Source organism: Oculina patagonica, chromosome 13 (assembly GCF_052425735.1).
Source record: "Oculina patagonica isolate OP01 chromosome 13, crgOcupat, whole genome shotgun sequence".
In the NCBI taxonomy this organism is placed as follows: Eukaryota; Metazoa; Cnidaria; class Anthozoa; order Scleractinia; family Oculinidae; genus Oculina; species Oculina patagonica.
The window spans coordinates 3,231,605-3,251,505 of record NC_135770.1 but is presented as its reverse complement, the minus strand read 5'-3'; the positions used below and the strand labels follow the sequence as shown (position 1 = coordinate 3,251,505).

Genomic DNA, 19,901 nt, shown 5'->3' with positions numbered 1-19,901 from the left:
TCTGATTGGTTTTGAAAACAATTAAAATGACCGGAAGAAAACACCAAGAAGTTCGTCGATTCATGCTTTTGAAAGCTAAGCACGTGTAATGCAACCGGATGTCCGATATTTTCGGACTTCCAATCAGAACTTTCCAGGGTCGCTTGTTTCCTGACCGCTGGTCACGGGGAACAAAGACCCTGAGTACGAGGATGTTTTCGAGATATTGTATTACCGCAATGATTTGATTTAGCGCCCTCCTTCCAATAAGCGCCCCCTTCCGAATAAGCGCTCCCCTTCGAATGTGTTTTTGTTAATAAGCGCCCCTATTCCAATAAGCGCCCCCATTCTTATAAGCGACTCCATTCTTATATGCGCCCTTATTCTTAAATACAGACGTTTATAGTAAAAACAGTTGTAATTTATTTTTGCATTTCTGCCTCTGTGGACTCTGGATCGAGCAGTCCAGGTTAGAGATCTGGGCGAGGAATCCAATCCACGAAAGAGTTAATTGCAATACTTTTCCTGGATGCTACAAAAACCTGGATAAGCTCCTGAGTTATGGGCCAGGTTTGAATGCAGACTTTACTTCGAATTCCTCATCGAAATAACTAGCGGGAGTTTCTATTGTGATTCACAGTTTCTATTGTGATTATTGTGATTCAACTGTTATTATTATTACAGACAAAGATCAAGCACGAATCCTTGAGTCCTCGTTTTGTCAAATCAAGACAGATTAAAAGTAAGCAAAACAAATTTAAATTGCATTATAAAATGCAATTCCTAGGGTCAGGTTCTGAATGGGGTTTAGTGTTATATGCCCATAATTTTTAATGTTTACTGTTTTCGGAAAAAATACTGTTTAGTGTTTGGAGGTTTTTCGTGAAAATTTTAAGCATTGTAAATTCTTATCTGCTCCGTTCTAAAGTCGGATAAAATCACTCATGAACTTATAGAAAATTTTCGGGTTTCTCCAAGGACATCTTCGGTAGTCTTTGGAAATATTCGGTAGTCTTCGGAATTCTTCATATACTTAACAAAATGATATTTGCCTTTTTGAAGCCGTTTTTGTTTCTTTTTGGAGAAAAAGTACTGTTACAGTGAATTTATTACTGTTAGTGTTAAAATGCCTAACATTTTACTGTTTCGTGTTACAGAGCCAAACATTAAGTGTTTAGTGTTATCGAGGTAGCCCCATTCAGACCCTCTAGAGTCAGTAATAATCCAAACAAATTTGACAGCAGTACTAGCAACAGTACTAGTATTAGCTTCGACCAAAACAAATAAGAATCTTCCTGGTGGCCAATGCAGGCTGGGGCAATAAAATTATTGAAGTAATTCCGCTTCAAAAGTGGAGTGCAAACACCGTGCCAACCTGATTGCGTGAAAATATAAACTAAGAGAGATCGATTGAGTAAGTGTATCAAAATGGCTATATTCCATATAAAATCATTTAACCTACACTAAAAGTTCTTATAGCATGGCCGGAATCGGCAGTTCTTTGTAACTTAGAGTTCTTGCAATTTAATTTTCCTTTTGGTTCATTTGCTTTTTCTGAACACCTTTAAAATTTAGATCACAAAATTAAACTTCATGTTCAAAGAACTTACTAAATTTTACGGAAATAATAATGGCTTCAGCTTCGGGAAACTTCTTTCCACCGTGTCAATAGTTTAAGCAACAATTACAACATCATTATTTCTAATATATTTCTACCCGATTACGCGACAGAATTATTTGCCAATTTGCAGTAAACGTCTTACATAAAAGGAATAAGATTTTAAGTAATGTAATTGTCAGACAAAACTCTTAGCAGCTTGCCAGTTTTCGTAATGATTTCATTCAGTAGTCAGATTTTTCGAACCGAACTTTCCTTCCTTTCCAAACAAATTATTCATTTTTGTTACATTTTAGTCAATTTTTACATGTTCAAGTGTCTCCTAAACTTTATAATTATGGCATTTGGACATGCCTCTCTCAAACTAGAAGAGCGTACCCTTTAAATTTACTTCAGTAAAAACCCGCGAGAAGAACCTGCGTTTTCCCAAATTAGCCTAAACAGGTACTTACATTAATGGTAATAAACACAAATTTAGGATATTAAGGTTCTTATTAGGTTCTTATTTTCTGAAGAAAAAAATACATTATTGTTAGTAGAGTTTTTAGTGGCCTTCAGCCTTTTTCTTGATAATTTGTGAGTTGTATCATTAATTTTATTTTATGATTTTCAACATTTGCATTTACATTGCAACTGGCCAGAAGTGAGAAGCCTCCAAGGTATCTCCAAAGAGGATCCAGAATGTCGACTTACCTTATTTCCCTAAAAGTAGACATTTTAGAATATACGAACCTATTTCCAAATTTTAGGCTCAAGAGGTTCTTATAACTGAAGACGGTGTCCAACTGGCAGATTTTAGCCTAACAGGTTTTTAAGAATTAGGTTCTTGCTCGCGGGTTTTTACTGTAGTTGATTTTTATTCTGTGTGTCATGCTATTTAGTAAGTAAGTAAGTAAGTAACGTCTTTATTTATAGAGGGTAGCACTTAATAGCTATAAAGCTAACAAACTCGTGGCCCTCCTATTTACAAGTATTAAAAAAATCTAAGATAAAAAAAAACACAATACAAATTAAAAAACCTACGATATACAACTAAACTTGTCACAGCCGAAATCATTTTAAACCGAATTTCATTCTCTTCGTCTTTCCTCCCTAAGAAAATTGAATCAGAATTTTTTGACAGAAATCACATCACAGCCTGGCTAGGAAAAGCACTAGGAAAGACATAATTTTAAAAAATTGTTTCTGAAAAGGTTTCAAACAAAGTCGAAATAATTTCATGTCTATTGTTTCTAGTTAACAAACTGGAAAGCTTTCATCGGGCCCTGTTTGTGTCGTGTTACCCGAACAGGAATCAAATAACAAATTGTGTCGAAATTGTTTAAGACATATATTTAATTGTTTCTGAAAAGGTTTCAAACAAAGTCGAAATAATTTCATGTCTATTGTTTCTCATTAACAAACTAGAAAGCTTTCATCGGGCCCTGTTTGAGTCATGTTATCCGAACTTCTTGATTGTAATTAAATAACAAATTGTGTCGAAATTGTTATAGACATATATTTAATTGTTTCTGAAAAGGTTTTAAACAGAGTTGAAATGATTTTATGTCTATTGTTTCTAGTTAACAAACTGGAAAACTTTCATCGGGCTTTATTTGAGCCGCTTTAAATATCTGAACTTTTTGATTGCATCAAATAACGAACTGTGTCGAAATTGTTATAGACATAAATTTAATTGTTTCTGAAAAGGTTTTAAACAAAGTTGTAATGATTTTATGTCTATTGTTTCTAGTAAACAAACTGGAAAACTTTCATCGGGCCCTATTTGAGTCGTGTTACCTGAACTTCTTGATTGTAATCAAATGACAAATTGTGTGAAATTAATTGTTATAGACATATATTTAATTAAATGTTTCTGAAAGGTTTTAAACAGAGTTGAAATGATTTTATGTCTATTGCTTCTAGTGAACAAACTGGAAAATTTTCATATGGCCCTATTGGTTATTTGAACTTCTTGATTGTAGCCAAATATTAAATTGTTTCGTAATTGATATTTGACACATTCGAGCAAACAGCAACACAAAAAGTAATCATCCGTCTTAACAAAAAAGAACTTCAGAAAACCTCATTAAAATTTAAATTTAATTAAACAAAATATTCGGGCGTGTCGGAGACTGCAGTGGCACTAGTAAAATTGTTTCGAAAGGCGAGTTCGCTCTAAGAAAAATGTCCGTTTTTACTTAATTTGATGTAGCATTGAGATGCAAAATTGACATAAATTTTTTGTAAGTGAATTTTTTCATTGTGTCCCGGCTTCTTAACAGTTTCAGTTGAAATATCCTTCTCTTGAATACGTTCACAATTTAAAATTAGTTTGTAATGGTACGCTGTAATACCCCCAAACTGTATTCAACTTAAAACTGAGTCAAAATATTTTGTCTTAATAACATTCAACTCTTGAAAATAATACCAAAGCCTCTTTAACCCTTAATAAAAAGTTCTACATGTGCAGTGTTTTGTTTAAAGGACCTCATTGTTGTTGAGATTTACCACGGGCGTCAAATTTAATCAGGAATAATTCTCGACCGGCAAAATGTCGGTTGTTTGAATTGCCTTTTACAAGAGTCAAGAAAGCCTTCATACCCTTTTTTTAATTTTATGTTAGCGTAAAAACCAACATAAACTGCCGGTTGCCGCTGTTTTCGACTCTTTTGTTTTCTATATATTGGCGAACAAAACTAATTTACTTTCTTGTATTGGAACATTATTGTTGGCTTTTCATTGTTATTTGACACATTTATAATTAACTACAAGGCAAGTTGGAGCACAAAAGGCAATCACTAGAATCCACAGCAATCCAAACAAATTTAACAACCGTAAAAAGAACTCGATAAATTTCATTAACTGCAATCAATATTGAAACAATTCTTGCTGGTGGTCAAAGCAGGTTCAAGGCAATAAAACCCTAAAGAAAAAGTTCATTTTTCACACCGCGCCAACTTGACTTGAAGAGAGACCAATCTGGTAAGTAAGTTGCTAAAACTTATATTTTAGAACATCTATTATACTTCAACAAAAAAATTTCCGAACATGGTTTAGTCGGCTGTTTTATCACATGTTACATGCCAGGCTAAATTTTACGGTAGAATTGGAATTTTAATATTTAGCCTTTCTCGGGATTGACCGTTTTCTTATCTTTTGGCATTTCGAAAGTTTACAAACTCCCTCGGTTTCCGTTTAGCGTTGAAGATCTTATTAGGTTTTCCAAAATAAAATAACAGACAGCTTCCGTCGAAAAAAGGTATTTTTTTCACAATGCAAGCATACTATGTTGTCAGTTTAGAACGAATGGTCTTTTCACTGATGATAATTTCATCTTTTTACTGATCGATCGATCATTAAAAAGTTTTTCCTTATATTACTTACATTTCTTGTTCCAACAAATACTTATCTAGTCGCAGAATGATCTTAGCAAGCTCAATAGAGCTCTTCAGAAATTATCACCCCCAAGGGCAATATATAAACTTTACAATACACTCTTTTTTATACACTCTTTTTTATACATTCTTTTTCGACCGAGGCTGAACGTTCCTATATTGTCGACGATCTGAGCCTGGGAATGTTCATAAAATGTCCTTATTTTTGAAATTTTAAAAACAAAGTGGTCTTGCAGTAAATTTACTTCGAAGCGATTTGTGAATGTTCACGTCGCTTACGGGTAATGGCAGTGTTGATTCCAGGTAAGATTTTAAAAAGGGTTGACTCATTTAGTATATAGATAGGTTATTTACACCAAAAAGTAAAAATTAAATTTCGTTCTTACCCAAATTTTCGGCCTCGGGTACATTCTTAGGATGTTCTCAAATTTTGGCTTTTCTCAGCCTCAATGTGTACATTTAATCACATTATCACATTATCCACTTTTTTTTAGGAAGGATCATGATGATTTAAAAAATACGTTTTACTTCTCTTTTAAAAGTTTACACAGATTTTTTAATATCTGTGAAACAAATTACAATTTGTTTATAATTGCATTAACAGGTTTTACCAAGTTACAGAGCCGCTCTATTTCACCGAAAACAGAAAAATCAATCGAAATATTTCGAAAGAAAAAACATCCTAAATTCCATCAGTCCGGCTCGATACAATTCCTTTTTAAAAACAAAACAAATCAGTAATAGAAACATAAATGTTATATCCCTATCGAGGAAGGTAACTTAAATCAGTGAGTGCCATGAAAACAAATGTATAACACTTATATTGGCTTAAAATTTTAATTTTGAAAGCCACTGGTTTCAATGCTAATTCAGTCTGTGTACTTTCGTTAGAAATCCCTTGGTAAAAGCTTCTCATTTTGTTTTCAGCAATTTTCTTGTTAAAAGATCAAAGGATGAAGTCCTTTGGGATTTTGGTGTTTTTAGCATTCTGCTATCTAGCAGTGGCTGGTAAGTATAGCACTCGTTTGAAATATCTAAAGTGTGCAGCGAACTGGGTTTTTTTTTAGAAAAAAATTACGATTTATTTTACATCTATTCTTTTGAATTGATTCGTCGTGTAAAATAACAAAATGTACATACTACTTATTAACCGAGAGTGAGGTCACGGGTCTCCCCCGGCGTGCGGCCTGCGGGCCCCGCGGGATGCCGCGCTCTTCCGTGCCCTCCTCTCGTCTCTCTGTCACTCTCTTCGGTTCTTTTTTTCTTCGGGTCGTTGCGTCTGTGCTCCCTCCCTCACGTCGCGAGTGTTCTCCCGGTCAGTCCCGCTCATGCGCGCGCTATGTAGCATATAATAAATGTAAATATTATTTGTTTATCGACGAAACTCAAAAGAGCTCGAGTTCACAGGAACTTGTTAGAAGGTGTAAAAACCGGAAAACCCTAATCAATTAAACCTCGAAGCAAGGACGAGAACCAACAACAAAGTCAGCCGGTCTAGGATTCGAGAAGGGCATGTAGCAGTTCTTGCATGGTCTCACATGAATGGCTCGCTACCCTTCGAGAGAACAATAGAAAAAACAACAGGATCAATGTCCCTAGCCCCCAAAAACAATAGCAACTGATACCCTAGAGGACCAGTAGCATTACAAGCTGATGCACTACTGAAGGGAAGCTGAGCGCTCTCACCACTGAACCACCACTGCTCTCCAATGCATAATTCATCTTTCACTATTTAATTTATGAAATATCTAGGAAACCATGGCTTCAAAAAAACGTTTATTTTCCCTGATTAAAACGACTATCATTCCATCCAGGTGAAGACAACAACAACAACAACAACAACTTTATTGGACCCTTTACATTCATCTCAGTCCTCCCACCCTCTCAGGCCCGTCAGCGTCGCACCACCACACACAAAAACATAGGCTGAAATGAAAAAAAGGAAAATGAAGTATACGAACAGGACTAGCAGAGTAATCTAGAGAAAAAGAAGGTTCAGTATAGCTTGTGATAATGCTTAATTTATATTTTTTCTTAATTTAGTGACAGAAGCTAATGTCATCACTAAGCATTCCAGATTTTGCGCCCTGATTCTACTAATAAAGATTCCATAATTCGTGACAAGAAGCAATATTCCTTGTCACGTCACTCTACTATACAAAGTTAAGCACCAGAACGGATCACCCCTCCCCCCTTGATTCCCCGTCCTCCCTTCCTTTAATTCCTGGAATGACAAATGGATTTGAAACATCTACAATGTTTGGCCAATTTGTTAATACCACAGCTTGCAGCCGCGCAAGCATTCTTGACAGTTTAAGTTAAGTTTAATAATACATGACTTGTCATGTAAAAAAAAAAAAAAGTGGGGAGTACATGATCGGAGACTTGACTTGACTTATGGCCAGCCCTAGTGGGCATAGGGCGGGCATGATCGGAGAAGCAGTTGGGAAAAACTGAATTCCAAAACTAAGATTACTCATCTTAACATTGCAATCAAAAGTTTAAAGGGGCTTTGTCACGGATTTTACCTCGACAGCTTAACTTGTGTCGCCTATAATGGTCCATTTCCCTGTTTTGGCATTGCTTCAAGCGTCTTTGCGCGGTGCCGGTGTGGATTGCGATTGTGGCATCTGGTTCTGCTGTCTTCCTCGTTTTTGCCGTGGTTTGTTCCTCCGCTCACTTTTCTTCCTTTGGTTCGTTGATTTCCATGGATTGGGCTCCTGTCTGGCCATCTGCTTCTCCGTGAGTGCCCCTTTAACATTTGAAAAATCTAATTAAAATATGTAGATAACACTGTTTACCACCCACGCAAATAATCTAAAAGAGATGTTTTAAACTAGTTTAAAGAAGGTGCATGCATAACTTTTGCTGGATTGTCGTTCCCGTTTAAAATATAACGGTTAAAATAAAATAAAAAACGAAAATTCGAACTTCTTCCTATAGGCAAACTTAGGTCTTGTTTTAACGTCAAGAGACCGTAGAAACTTTAAAAAAAAACTCCTAAGCCACATGACCGAGTATAAATACCTAAAACTCAACTCCAATTAGATTGATTGACAGATAACAATCATATTCTCAGATTACAGGCGGGAGGCACTCCAACAGCACAACGACCTTCGCGCCATTCACGATGCACCTTCTTTGAGACTCAGCAGTGACTTAAACAGACAAGCTGACCGGTATGCCCGCGAACTGTTTGACAAGTTGGGTTGCTTTAGTCGCAGACTGGTGCATTCTAACACAAGGGGTCAAGGAGAAAATCTAGCCTTCGGGTGGACGACTGCACGAGTTGACGAAGCCAGATCTGCACAAGATTCAATAAAATCATGGTATGTGAAACAACATAGACCTTGCAGTATTTGGTATTCTATCACAGTTAACCCGATTATGCAGATGAGAGCGCGCGTTTACAAAACACTTGTAAAACAATTATTAATAGAAGGAATCATATTAATTATATGAAAAATACATGTAGCCGTCAAATAAGGTCAAACGCACCAAATGTTTGATATTTTGACTTATATTATTTCAACTCTTCGATATCACTGGTTTCCAAATAATCCAATCGACAAAACAGACATTTTTTGTAAATTGCTTAAAAATTCTGTCTGTGGAGTTTATAGCCACCTTAAGGTGGCTCGACCCAGTACTTTTCTAGCGATACCTACCAACTTTGAACCCCGTCAAACCTGAAGAGAGCTTAAGGCCAATGACATAACCATTATATCACATAAATTACACATAGACTGAACTGTAGTATGATATAAACTTTTGGAGATCGGAATGAATATCACGTGACAGTGACGTCACACATGTTTTAGCTAAGAACCAAATTTTAGCCCGTAAACGCATTTTCTCTCGAAATCCTCCACGCTTCCTATACTTTGGGTGTTTGCCTTCAACTCTGCGGGGTTTCATCAAAATCTAAGAGAAGAATTTTTTTTGGTTTCAAAAGGTCAAAAATAAGATAAGTTTGACCCCTATTTTACTGTGCCTGAAGGCTAAAGTTAGGCCAAGTAAAGACAAACGTTTCTCGTCCGAATTTCTATAAAAAAGGGAGCGGGTGGGCGCTCTTTTTGTAATTTGTTATTTTCTTCATCGTCAAATTCTCCAGAAGCGAACTTGCAAAATAAATCCTGACATCTCCAGTACGGATCTAGGGTGCCGAGACTTTAAAATTTTGGCCTGAATTCGTATAAAACGTAGACAAAAGCCGAATGCCTTACAGAATTTTCTTTGTACTTAATTGAGGAGTAACGCCTGCTGGTTTTTGTTCATTCCAACTTTCCCAATAACAAATGATAGAAAAACAGACAGAAGTAGCCCAAAAAAATGAAGCGGGCGGGGACGAGAAACATTTTTTTTTTTACTTTGCCTTATATACTTTTCATCAAAATAACGTAAGGAAGTTTACCTTCGCTGTCGGAAAAATTAAAGCTGTGATGCCATACTTAACACACGTATTTTTTGTTTGTTTGTTTAGTTATTTGTTTTTGTAAATATGATGAGGCGTTCTAGTATTAATTTTAACTACAGTGGAATCTTGTTTCCTCGAACCCTTGACTTCTCGAAAACTAGAACCGAAAGTGGGTTAATAAAAATCTGCAATATCACAGCGACAAACCGATGTGTGGTGCCGGATCTTTTGAAGACCTGGATCAGTCACTTAGTTAAAACGGAAAATATAGACAGCAAACTGATCCTGACGGCGTAAGCGGCCGGTTAAAAATAAACAAAATAAATAAAACAACTAATAAAATGTATTAAAAAAACTTTGCCTTATATTTCGGTTTGCAACACAAAACCTCCTCTGCAGGGGCTGGGCGGAAAAAAATGTCCAGCCCCTTAGAAAGGTTTGTATTGCAAACCGAAAAATGGGGCAACGTTTTTTCAATACATTTTAGTTGTTTTATCCATTTTGTTTATTTTTAACCGCTTAAGCCGTCAGGATCAGTTTGCCGTCTATATTTTCCAAAAGTTGTTTCCTTTGGACGTGCTTCATTCAGTCGAACACTGCAATTTTACCTCCGATTTCTCGAACCAGTTTTTGTTTCCCATGGAGGTTCGATATTTGGGGATTCCACTGGTAACAGAGAGGTCTTGGTCACTTCTCTCTGATAATCTGGAAAGACTGGGGAGCAAGGTGGACGCCCTATGCTCCCAAGGGGGTGAGGGATGGCGCAGTGGTGAGAGCGCTTGCCTCCCACCAATGTGTCCCAACTCGATACCCGGACTCGGGGTCATATGTGGGTTGAGTTTGTTGTTGGTTCTCGTCCTTGCTCACAGGGTATTTTTCCGGGTTCTCCGGTTTTCCTCCCTCCACAAAAACCAACACTTCCAAATTCCTAGCTAATCCTTACCGTGTCTAAATAAAGGTAATTTATTTATTTTATTTATTTATTGTTCGTTTGTTTGTCTGTTTGTTTGTTTGCTTGTTTACAGGTACGACGAGGTGTGCCTGTATGATTTCAACCGGCCTGGGTTCTCGCTTTCAACCGGTCACTTTACCCAGTTAGTCTGGAAAGACTCGTCTGAGCTCGGCATCGGAAAATACACTGGAAGAGGTCAGAAAGCGGGTAAAAGGGATCGAACCTGTACGTTCATTGTAGCTCGCTACAAGGGCTCTGGAAACGTTAACAGCGCGGATTACTTTCGCCGCAATGTTCTCAAGGGATCTTTCCGTCGCTCTTATTGCCGTACGGTAGATAAACCCGCGGAAGATGACATCGATGCTCCAGAGGGCTCGACCATGATCGCATGAGCTGACTGTTTCTCCCTCATATAATAGTTGTTTGCAATGTAGAATGGTACTTGTTGTGATAATGCGAAAAGCAAAAATCTGTTCATAAACAAGGAAGAAAAATTAATAAAGGCAAGCCAGACTCAAACTTCGTTGTTACCTTTTTTGTATATCAAAACTTAATAGAGCTTATGCAAAAATGGTTGTCATTCACTTCTGTTGTTTGGTCAAGTTTCTTAAAATGCTAATGGTGGCACTTTAATATATTTGAAATATTATGCTATTCTGAGAAGTTTCAGTGTTTCGGGTTAAATGGTTGCAAAGTTATGACTCATTAAAATTTAAGAGTTTTGTATGGAAAAAGTCACCCTGGCCTGCCTAGCCTCGTTTTCACGTTTTTGGCAATATAAACTTCTCATTAGATGAAAGTATAGCCTTTAAACTTCATACACTGATTTAGTTTGACTTTAGCTTTAAGCTAGAGTAATTTAATTTTGTTGACAAATGATTTTTCTGGGAGCCAAACATAAACAGCCGCCATATTTGCATTGACATTGCGGTAAACCAGCCAGTCACATGAAACATTGCAACCATAAAGGAAGCTATCGGGAAAGCATGAAACGGTTGAAAGAGCAGGGAAACACGATATACAACCATGACTTCTGTGACAAGCGTAAGAAAACCTGTAGCCAATTGGCAAGCGTGGGAACTCGTGTGCTCAGTAACAAGGGCGGGAAATGTACTGACCAGTGAATAGCGCGGGAAAACAGGTAACCCATAATGAGTTGCGTGTGAAATACGTGTAACCAATGGAAACAGCGGAAAAAATGCGGAGCCAGTAAAACGCAGTTAAAAGTGGTTTTAAGGCCCTCCAAAACGAGAACACATTGTTGGGACACAAATGTTTCCCTGTTTGTGCAGCATGGAAACGAAACATAATTGTTTTGTGTCCCACTCGTTTGTCCAACCAGGAAACATCACGGTGGCCCAAGCAGAAATAAAAGAATGGCGCCTATAGAGTTATTGGGTCGGAATTGGACAGCGCAATTCTTGTGACGGAACATTAGTGTCGTGTGCTTGTTCCGATTCGCCATTACTTTCGTCATTCGTCATTCCACAGCCAGGCCTGTCGCTTGGCGTGCGACATGTGTTCAAGCTGTTCGCCGCTCCACTTATTTTTGACTTCTCCATGATAGGATTGCGATCGTTTCTACGTGCTGCTCCTCCTCTCATTCTCCCTGCCCTTTTCCACACTCTCGCCGCCATCTTGGCCCCGACAGTGGAAACATCACGAGCAACAATCCGCAACAACGTGTTCATGTTTAACACGGTCTATACATCTAAGTAGTCTGATTAGTTTTAATTTAGCTCTATTTGTTTAAAGCACGGTGCTATTTGAAAAGAAAACTCAAGTATTTGCCTAAATAGCACTTTAATTTGGTATTAGCCTCGCTATTTAGTTTAATATAACACTAAAAAATATCGAAACAATCAGTAACAAACTCCACTTCATAATTACTGCCAAGCATCAAATGCTGTATTTGGACTTAATTTCTTAAGGCCCGGCCAAACGCACGCAACATTTCAACGCAACATATCCCAACATTGTTGCGCACAGCATGTTGCAATCGCTTGGCCACCCTGTTTCAACATGTTGCAACACGTTGGATGATGTTGGACCAAGTTTGAAAATGTCAATTTTCTCCCACATCTTGCAACATTTTTGGATGTTGCATGATGTTGTTCTCGTTTGACCACGTTCGTGCAACATTGTTGTGCCGGAGCATGCACATAAGTTCGATTTGCGCCATCCAACATACTGCAACAGGGTGGCCAAACGGGTGCAACATGCTGTACACGACAATGTTTGTTGCGATATGTTGCGCGGAAATGTTGCGTGCGTTTGGCCAGCTCCTTCACAACATCTCACATGACCCAACAATGTTGGGATATGTTGCGCTGAAATGTTGCGTGCGTTTTGCCGGGCCTTTAAACTTGGCTCCCCATTAAGACACTCAAAATTCAACCAATAGACTTAAATTCCTTGCAGGTGGGTGGGTAGGCTTGGGGTGGAGTCAGCGTGGAATTTAACGCAGTGTTTTTGACTTCCGCGGGTTTGACGATCGATAGAGAGATAAAATACCGGTAAGTGAATGTGTAAAATCAAGCTTTCATTTAAAAATATTTAAAACAATCTAAACAAAATCAAGTTAAAGTTATCTTCCTTTTTTATGAAGTTTACGAAGTTCAATAGACCCGTTTATATCGTCGTTTGTTGCTATGAACATTTGATTTCATAATTATTATTGTTACTGCGATTTAAATCCAGTTAACCATTTTCTTAGGATGCGTTTCTTTGGGAAAAACCAAATCGGATTCTTGATCAGGATTGCGTCTCCTTCCGAGGAATCTTGGATCATGATCGCCACACTCGAGGTTAGGGTCGGCGCGGGGGACGGTCGTGCGGTGGTTCCGCCATCGGAAGTGGGTCGTCTCCAGGGGGGGAGGTGCGCGGGTTGCAGATCTCCTTTTCCTCTCGTTCTCCCGCCTGATCTCTCGCGTGGTGAGTCTATGGGTAAGGCTGATGTCTGGGCGGTGTCGGGGGCTGGCAAATCCGTTGATCTTCCTTGGGCCAGTTCCGTGTGATCTGAGATCATGATCAATGATTTTCCAAAGAAACACCCTTAGATGTGAAGAACGTTCACAATAGAGCATCGTGTGATCTGAAATGAGCTTAGATTTTTTTCGATTTGTCTTTTTTATTCGTGCAGTTCTTTTGAAGTTTTAATTAGCCATGTCCCTGTATGTCGGCCCTTTGTTTTCTTTGTTGAATAGTATTAGCTGCTGACAAAGACAACAGAAAAAAATGTTCTTGCGAAGCAGTCGTTAAAGCTCAGAAAGAGGTATCACTGTTTTTCCGTAAATTTGTAAGCATTGACTTGTTTGCAACGTTTTTCTAAGCTACATTATTGTCAGGCAAGAAATATTAGCATGACCTCTAACCACCGAGGTCATTTTAGCTGGTCATTGTTTCTGGTTGTTCGTAGCAGGGGAGGTTTTGCTTTTTCACTGTTTTGTTTGTCCGTTTGCTTGTTTTGGATTTCAAAAGCTATTTGCTTGGTTTGTAAGCGGAAGATCTAGAGTTAACTGGTAATAGAGTTAACTGACAATTATTGTTTAACCTGTTTTTGCAGCCGTTGTTTTACAGCTATTTTGCGAAGACGACAAAAATGCTGTCATTCAGGATTTTCGTGTTTTTAGCAATTTTCTACGTGGTTATGGCAGGTCAGTATGAAACATCATTTTTATTTTTTTTTAAGAAGAAACAGTAACTATTGAACTGATCCGAGTAGTAATTAAGAGTAAGGCTGTGAAACCGGCCTGATGTGTTTGTCGTCTTCAGCAAATTCGAGAAATGTTGTCGGAAAAAAGCACAAAAGTGCACGCGACAAGACCGAAAGGTGGTTTGGGTATTTACTTGAATCCTGCATATTGGGCTAGGGGAAGTGTACAAGTCTGTATTTTTGCACGTGAAGATTTTGTTTTTTTCTCTCAGGAGGTCTTTTTCTATAGCTTTACTTTTTCTATCGCATGTCTGAGTTTTGAAAATTCTTTTAAAATTCAACGTGACTAAAAGTACCTTTTTTCCACATGCCTGAAGAGAGAGAAAGCGTGCAAATTCGCGTTTATCGTGTCGCCATCTTATTAGTTTTCAGCACGTACGTAAGTTCTCTACTTCTACCCATACCACCTTTCGGTCTTGTTGCGTGCACTTTTGTGCTTTATTCCGACAACCTTTCTTGAATTCGCTGTATTTAGTTTGAAGAAGGGACTGTGCAGCGACTCTTTTTTTTTTTTTTCGGGTGGCGGGTAAAGAGGAAAGCTGACTAACTTATGCTAATTCACTTATGCTAATTCACTTATGCGTATTCAAATCAATATCCCACTCGTTCGCTGCGCTCACGAGTGGGATATTGATTTGAATACTAGAAGGTAAATTTCATATCTCCAAGCAACCATGTAATATTCTGTTTATTATATAAACCTACTAATTACGATGTTTTTGACGATTTTCCTACGATTTCCGACCATTTTCCGAAGATTTCCGAAGATTCTCAAAATGTTGTTGACATGATATTATCTGAAATGATATGGATGATATAGGAATAGTTTATTTACCCTCGAATTTGCAGGGAAGCTTTATCATAGCGTCTAACTGGTAATATCTCCGAGCATTTCCCACTTCAACCTTGACCGGTACGTCAGGCAAAGACCAGACCACAACCGAGACTGGACTGAGCCCGCGGTGTTCGTTCTAGAAGTTGCTAAGCAATATGGCGTATTTGTTTGCGCGATTGCTTTCGGATAATTCGTGAGCACTCGCGCTATTTTTTGATTGGATAAAACAATGGAAAACTCGTCGAAGATTTGCCAAAACTGGTACTTTTTCCCCCGACTGGACTTGAGCAGCAGCATGGCTAGCTTGGACGAAGATAAGACTTTGCCATCAACTGACAACCCGACTTTGTAGGAATGCCTGCATGTCTGGGCAATATAAAGCTGAGAAAGAGGACATAGTATTCTTACCAAACGTCTATCTCATGTATCTGTAAGTCTGACTGACATGTGACACTCAAATTCTCAGGTTACAGGAAAGACGCACTAAAGCAACATAACGCTTTACGCGCCATTCACGATGCCCCTCCCATGAAACTCAAAAGATCCTTGAATAAGGACGCTGACAAGTACGCCCGCAAACTGTTCAAAATTGGTCACCTGGTGCATTCTGACAAGGAATCCCGCCCGGGGGTGGGTGAAAATCTATCCATGGGATGTACAACTGCAAAGCGCGGGGAAGGCAGAAGTGTCGAAAGCGCAGTAAAAGCATGGTACGTGAAATACGATAGAACTTCTGGAAGTTCTCATTTTTGGCATTTTATTATCGTTAACTAGGTATTGGTCAATATTGTTGGTGTAGTTGCGATAAAAGGCCTTGAACCATCTTATAAATACTACATCTTCAAACCTTCAATGGCTAGCCTGCAGAACAGGCTGTTTATTTAGCAGGTCGCGCTTCGCGGCTGTTCTGGCCAATATTGCGAAAAGTGTATTGTGTGCCAAGTTCAATAACCAAACGTTTCGGGCTGCCCTCTCAGTGGTGAATTGGTCGTAAATTGGTCACCACTGGTCGTAATTGAGGTGATTGGTCACCACTGATGAGGGCTGCCCGAAACGTTTGGTTTATATGAACTTTTGGCACTTACTACACTTTTTTTTCGCATTGACAGTTAGAAGTGCCACGCAGGAACAAAGATTTTCTTTAAAACTAGTGTTCATGCCAACTGATAAAACGGACGTTGATTTCTCACGGACATCCCGAAGGCCGAATTTTTGTTATCATTTTCCACCGTTTTCACTGTTACGGGTACTGAAGTAAACCACTGACTGCAATAAACTACTTCAATCAAAATCTTTCTTTGTAAGCTCCACGTGATAAGCTTTCACTGGCAGAATTTCACTCATGCCAAGTATCAAGCAAATGTTTGTTTGTTTGTTTTTTTTTTGCTTGTTTATAGGTATGATGAGGTGTGCAAGTATAATTTCAACAGGCCTGGATACTCGGACGCAGTTGGCCATTTCACCCAGTTAGTCTGGAAAGGTTCAACTCAACTCGGTATCGGGAAATTCACGGGAACAAAAAAGAATGAAAAAGGGAAGGAGATGACCTGCACATACATCGTAGCCCGCTACAAGAAAGCTGGAAACATAAAAGGCGACAACTTTGGAAACAATGTTTCCAAGGGATCTTTCAGGTCATCATATTGCGATTCGGTGGGAGATAAATCATTGGGAACAGCCGAATACCTGGATGCTCCGGACTCGACCGACTGACGCGAACGTTTTCCCCAAATTTATGAGTTGTTGGCGCTGCAGAGAACTTCTATATTTGTTGCTGTCCAGTACAAAAAGTAGCTTTAGTTGGGTTGCAAAGTGTTTTACTTGTACGTAGTAAAGTTAAAAAACTAATGCTGGCTGCCTGTCAGTTCAATAGCAAAGAAGAAAAAGGAATTAAAGCTCACCAAAACTCAATCTTCCGTGTTATCTTATTTCTGTCGATACCGTATTTCGAATTCCGGTTATAAGCCCTGGGCTTATACAACTTCGTAAGGGTTTTTGGGTGGGCTTATAAGCGGCTTTAGGCGATTTTAGCTTATATTCGGGCATTTTGGGCGATTATAAGCGGAAGGAAAAAACGTTTCGAAACGAGCCTCGGGAGTGTTGATCGAAATTACGTTTTTAAGTTAAAAAAGCACAAAAAAGCAACATTTAGGCCCCTGTTTAGTACTTTCATCCGGTAGAGGGGGGCTTATATCCGGGGGGGCTTATAACCGGATGTATTTTTTTGTTTCTCAGGTTGACTTTGGGCACTATAACCGGGGGGCTTATAAGTGGGGGGCTTATAAGCGGAATTTTGGGGGATCTCATTTCGATTGCCTGAAATAAGGCTTCGGGGGTAAACGTTTATTCACGGATGACACACAGGACTGTTTGCCAGGGCCGGCCTCCACCGCGGTCAAACGTCTCAGGCAGGTTTTCTTTCCATTTTGCCGTTTTTTGTTCAAATTGAAGTGTTATTACGAGCAAGGATAGATAAAAATAGTTGCCGAGTGAAAGCATTATTCCATTCCCTCAGGTAAACCAGTGTTTTTACTTTTTAAATGTTTCGCATCCGAACCAAAGGTGCTTTGACAAATGGCGCCGACAAGTCCGCATATCGCTATTTTCAAACACGTAGAACTTTTTTAGTAAAGCTCCAAAAAACTTAGTAAACCCTTAGGATACCGGTTATGAATCGAACTTTGAACTGTGAAAATTAAAACCTTATCTTTGCAGTACTTTTCTTATTTTTTGCATATTTCTGTCGTTTGACCGCGGTGGAGGGCCGGCCTTATGTACATGTCAGCGCACCAAAGCGCGGGAAAAAAAAAACACGTAAGCCGTAACAGGTGCAGACTGCGAAGAATTTACAATGCGGCTACTCGAACCAGGCCACTTGAAAGAAATATGACCAATCAAAACGTTAATTGAAAACCAATTGATGCCTATTATTTTTGTAAACTGCAGACCAATGACGTTAAAGCATCTAAACAACAGCTCTTGGAAACTCGTTTCGTGACTGTAAAACCAAAACCGTCGAAAACCGCTCAAATTTTTTTCTCAACCAGAAAAATTGCACTTGCACGCTTTGCGTGGCTATGTTTGGAATAAATATTATGAACAAGTTTCAAGTCGACTGATTGTTTTTTATGAACTCACGAAAATCACATATAAACCTAACAATATAGCTTCAAAATGATTGTAAAGCCAGTGTTCAATGCAAACAGCAATTTAAAAACTTCAGTTCTGCAAAGGTTTCTGAGGTTTACATTAAATCAAATATAAAACAGTTTTGAAATAAATCGGTTATTTTTAAACAACTTTCAGATTAACTTTACAGACTGAAGTATCATCGCTTCATGTCAGAATAAGATCTTACATGATCTTACCTGTTTTCAATGGAAATATGTTAACAAAAATCTTCTTATTTAAAGCAGCTTTTCCTCTATGTACTGGTCTATGTTATTCTAATCCTTTTTTCGTATTGAATCCGTTCGGTGATGTCTGGTAAATAGTGGGAAAGAAGCGCCTTGCAACCGTTCTAGTTGAAACGGAAAAGCCGGGTTTCTCTTTGCCTCGTCAAGGTTTAATTTGCGACCATCTAATTCATGCCCAATAACACAAGTCACGTTTAGGGTTAGAATATCCGTTTCTAGCATTCTAAAATTAAAGTTATAAATCACATGTCTTTTTGGCCATTTTAAGAAATCATTCTTTAGCCTGTCAATGCTACCAGGATCTACCAGTTTAATTTCATACTAGTAAAGACTCGATTTTAGTTGATAACTTCTACGAGCCACTTCTTAAATTTGACTCCAGTGTGACATGATTACCCTGGAGTGGTCCAAAGCATTTTAGAAGATTTCTCAGTGCTTTGCGATAATTTCCACTGAAAATAAAACAGATGCAAGGGTTTATAGCACAATTTGCTCGAGCCATAAAATAGGCAACCAAACCGAAGTACAGGAAGCCGCAAGACCGTATGTCCGATACAAAAAGGAACAGAATTAACCCGATGCTACGTGGAAGCCAGCATACTGCAAAACCTAAAACAATACCCATGGCCATCTTCAGCACATTCCTTTCCCTTTTCACGCGTTGCTGTCTCATGTTGACCGATTGCTCGCCTGGAATCGTTTGTGTCTTCACCTTTAAATAGATGATAGCGTACAGTATGGCTATCAACACTAAAGGGGTATAAACGAATACAACAAGCATTGCTAACATGTAATTTGGATAAGATGAAGACTTTTCAAAGGCTTCATTCCACTGCCGTGCACACGCCAACCCTCCTGAAAATTTGACAAGTTCGAAGGATAAAATATATGGGGACCAGGCAGCTATCGCGACGATCCAAGTGGCGAGAATAAAGAAGGAGCACAGCTTTGAACTGATGAGTGGGGAACGGAGGGGAAATACCACAGCTCCAGATCGATCCACTGATAACAGAACCAGGCTCTGAACAGACACAGTCATGGAGACATATGGCAAAACGGGCACCAGTTTACACAAGACCTGGCCAAGCAGACCACTGATCAGCCAGGAATCGACGTACAATTCAGTTAGAACGCGCGGAATCGCCAAAATTGTAAACAGCAGATCGGACGTGGCCATGTTAACAATTAAAAAGTTGATGGTTTTTCTCATGGTTTTCGTCTTGTAGACAATTATTTCGATAAAGATGTTTCCAGCCATCGAGACAACAAAGATCAGGCAGTAAGCGAAGGTTTGTCCGATGTTTGCCGCTGTAGGATTGTAGCAGCTCAATGCAGACTGTGTCCCATTCATCGTTGCATTTAACATTGTCGATATTAGGTAGTCAAGTTTGTTACCGAGTTATTTCTAAATCTTACACAGGTTATATTTTGCTTGGTTTCTAAACTAGGAGAAAACGCTGCTCTCTTTGTTTGATCTTCTGGAAGTGGAGTCATACAAAGTTTGAGTGTTTGTGCTAAAATTTCCTTTTATCGATTATTGACCGCTGGCGATGCGGCCATGTACTAGCAAAAACTTGTAGCTATTTGTCGTG

General features: G+C 38.7%; 3 protein-coding genes across 5 annotated transcripts; 2 read left to right on the top strand and 1 right to left on the bottom strand.

The window, feature by feature from the left end:
- The first annotated feature begins 1,371 nt into the window (after nt 1-1,371).
- Nucleotides 1,372-10,862, top strand: LOC144635961 (Golgi-associated plant pathogenesis-related protein 1-like). Of its 2 annotated transcripts, none has more exons than XM_078495090.1 (4): nt 1,372-1,393; nt 5,902-5,982; nt 8,054-8,303; nt 10,417-10,862. In XM_078495090.1, exons 2-4 carry the CDS (start codon nt 5,928-5,930, stop codon nt 10,733-10,735), a joined length of 624 nt encoding a protein of 207 aa, XP_078351216.1. In that variant the 5' UTR covers nt 1,372-1,393; nt 5,902-5,927; the 3' UTR covers nt 10,736-10,862. The 2 variants fall into 2 exon arrangements, with proteins under 2 accessions (XP_078351216.1, XP_078351215.1); XM_078495089.1 differs by lacking the exon at nt 1,372-1,393 and adding an exon at nt 4,483-4,561.
- Nucleotides 10,863-12,794: 1,932 nt separating this feature from the next.
- LOC144635964 (Golgi-associated plant pathogenesis-related protein 1-like) lies at nt 12,795-16,794 on the top strand. Of its 2 annotated transcripts, none has more exons than XM_078495094.1 (4): nt 12,795-12,859; nt 13,909-13,999; nt 15,360-15,603; nt 16,291-16,794. In XM_078495094.1, exons 2-4 carry the CDS (start codon nt 13,945-13,947, stop codon nt 16,604-16,606), a joined length of 615 nt encoding a protein of 204 aa, XP_078351220.1. In that variant the 5' UTR covers nt 12,795-12,859; nt 13,909-13,944; the 3' UTR covers nt 16,607-16,794. The 2 variants fall into 2 exon arrangements, with proteins under 2 accessions (XP_078351220.1, XP_078351221.1); XM_078495095.1 differs by having other exon boundaries at nt 12,832-12,859; nt 13,923-13,999.
- Nucleotides 16,795-18,608: 1,814 nt separating this feature from the next.
- LOC144635938 (neuropeptide SIFamide receptor-like) lies at nt 18,609-19,660 on the bottom strand. The gene has a single exon (XM_078495063.1). The coding sequence runs from the start codon at nt 19,658-19,660 to the stop codon at nt 18,662-18,664; it is 999 nt and encodes a 332-aa protein (XP_078351189.1). The 3' UTR covers nt 18,609-18,661.
- Nucleotides 19,661-19,901: the final 241 nt, after the last annotated feature.

Bases quoted from the DNA above. Each gene is read 5' to 3' on its own strand.
- LOC144635961 (XM_078495090.1), top strand. From the start codon at position 5,928: ATGAAGTCCTTTGGGATTTTGGTGTTTTTAGCATTCTGCTATCTAGCA. The intron at 5,983-8,053 runs GTAAGTATAGCA...TCATATTCTCAG, and splicing joins CTGCTATCTAGCAGTGGCTG to ATTACAGGCGGGAGGCACTC. The intron at 8,304-10,416 runs GTATGTGAAACA...GCTTGTTTACAG, and splicing joins CAAGATTCAATAAAATCATG to GTACGACGAGGTGTGCCTGT.
- LOC144635964 (XM_078495094.1), top strand. From the start codon at position 13,945: ATGCTGTCATTCAGGATTTTCGTGTTTTTAGCAATTTTCTACGTGGTT. The intron at 14,000-15,359 runs GTCAGTATGAAA...TCAAATTCTCAG, and splicing joins TTTCTACGTGGTTATGGCAG to GTTACAGGAAAGACGCACTA. The intron at 15,604-16,290 runs GTACGTGAAATA...GCTTGTTTATAG, and splicing joins GAAAGCGCAGTAAAAGCATG to GTATGATGAGGTGTGCAAGT.
- LOC144635938 (XM_078495063.1), bottom strand. From the start codon at position 19,660: ATGAATGGGACACAGTCTGCATTGAGCTGCTACAATCCTACAGCGGCA.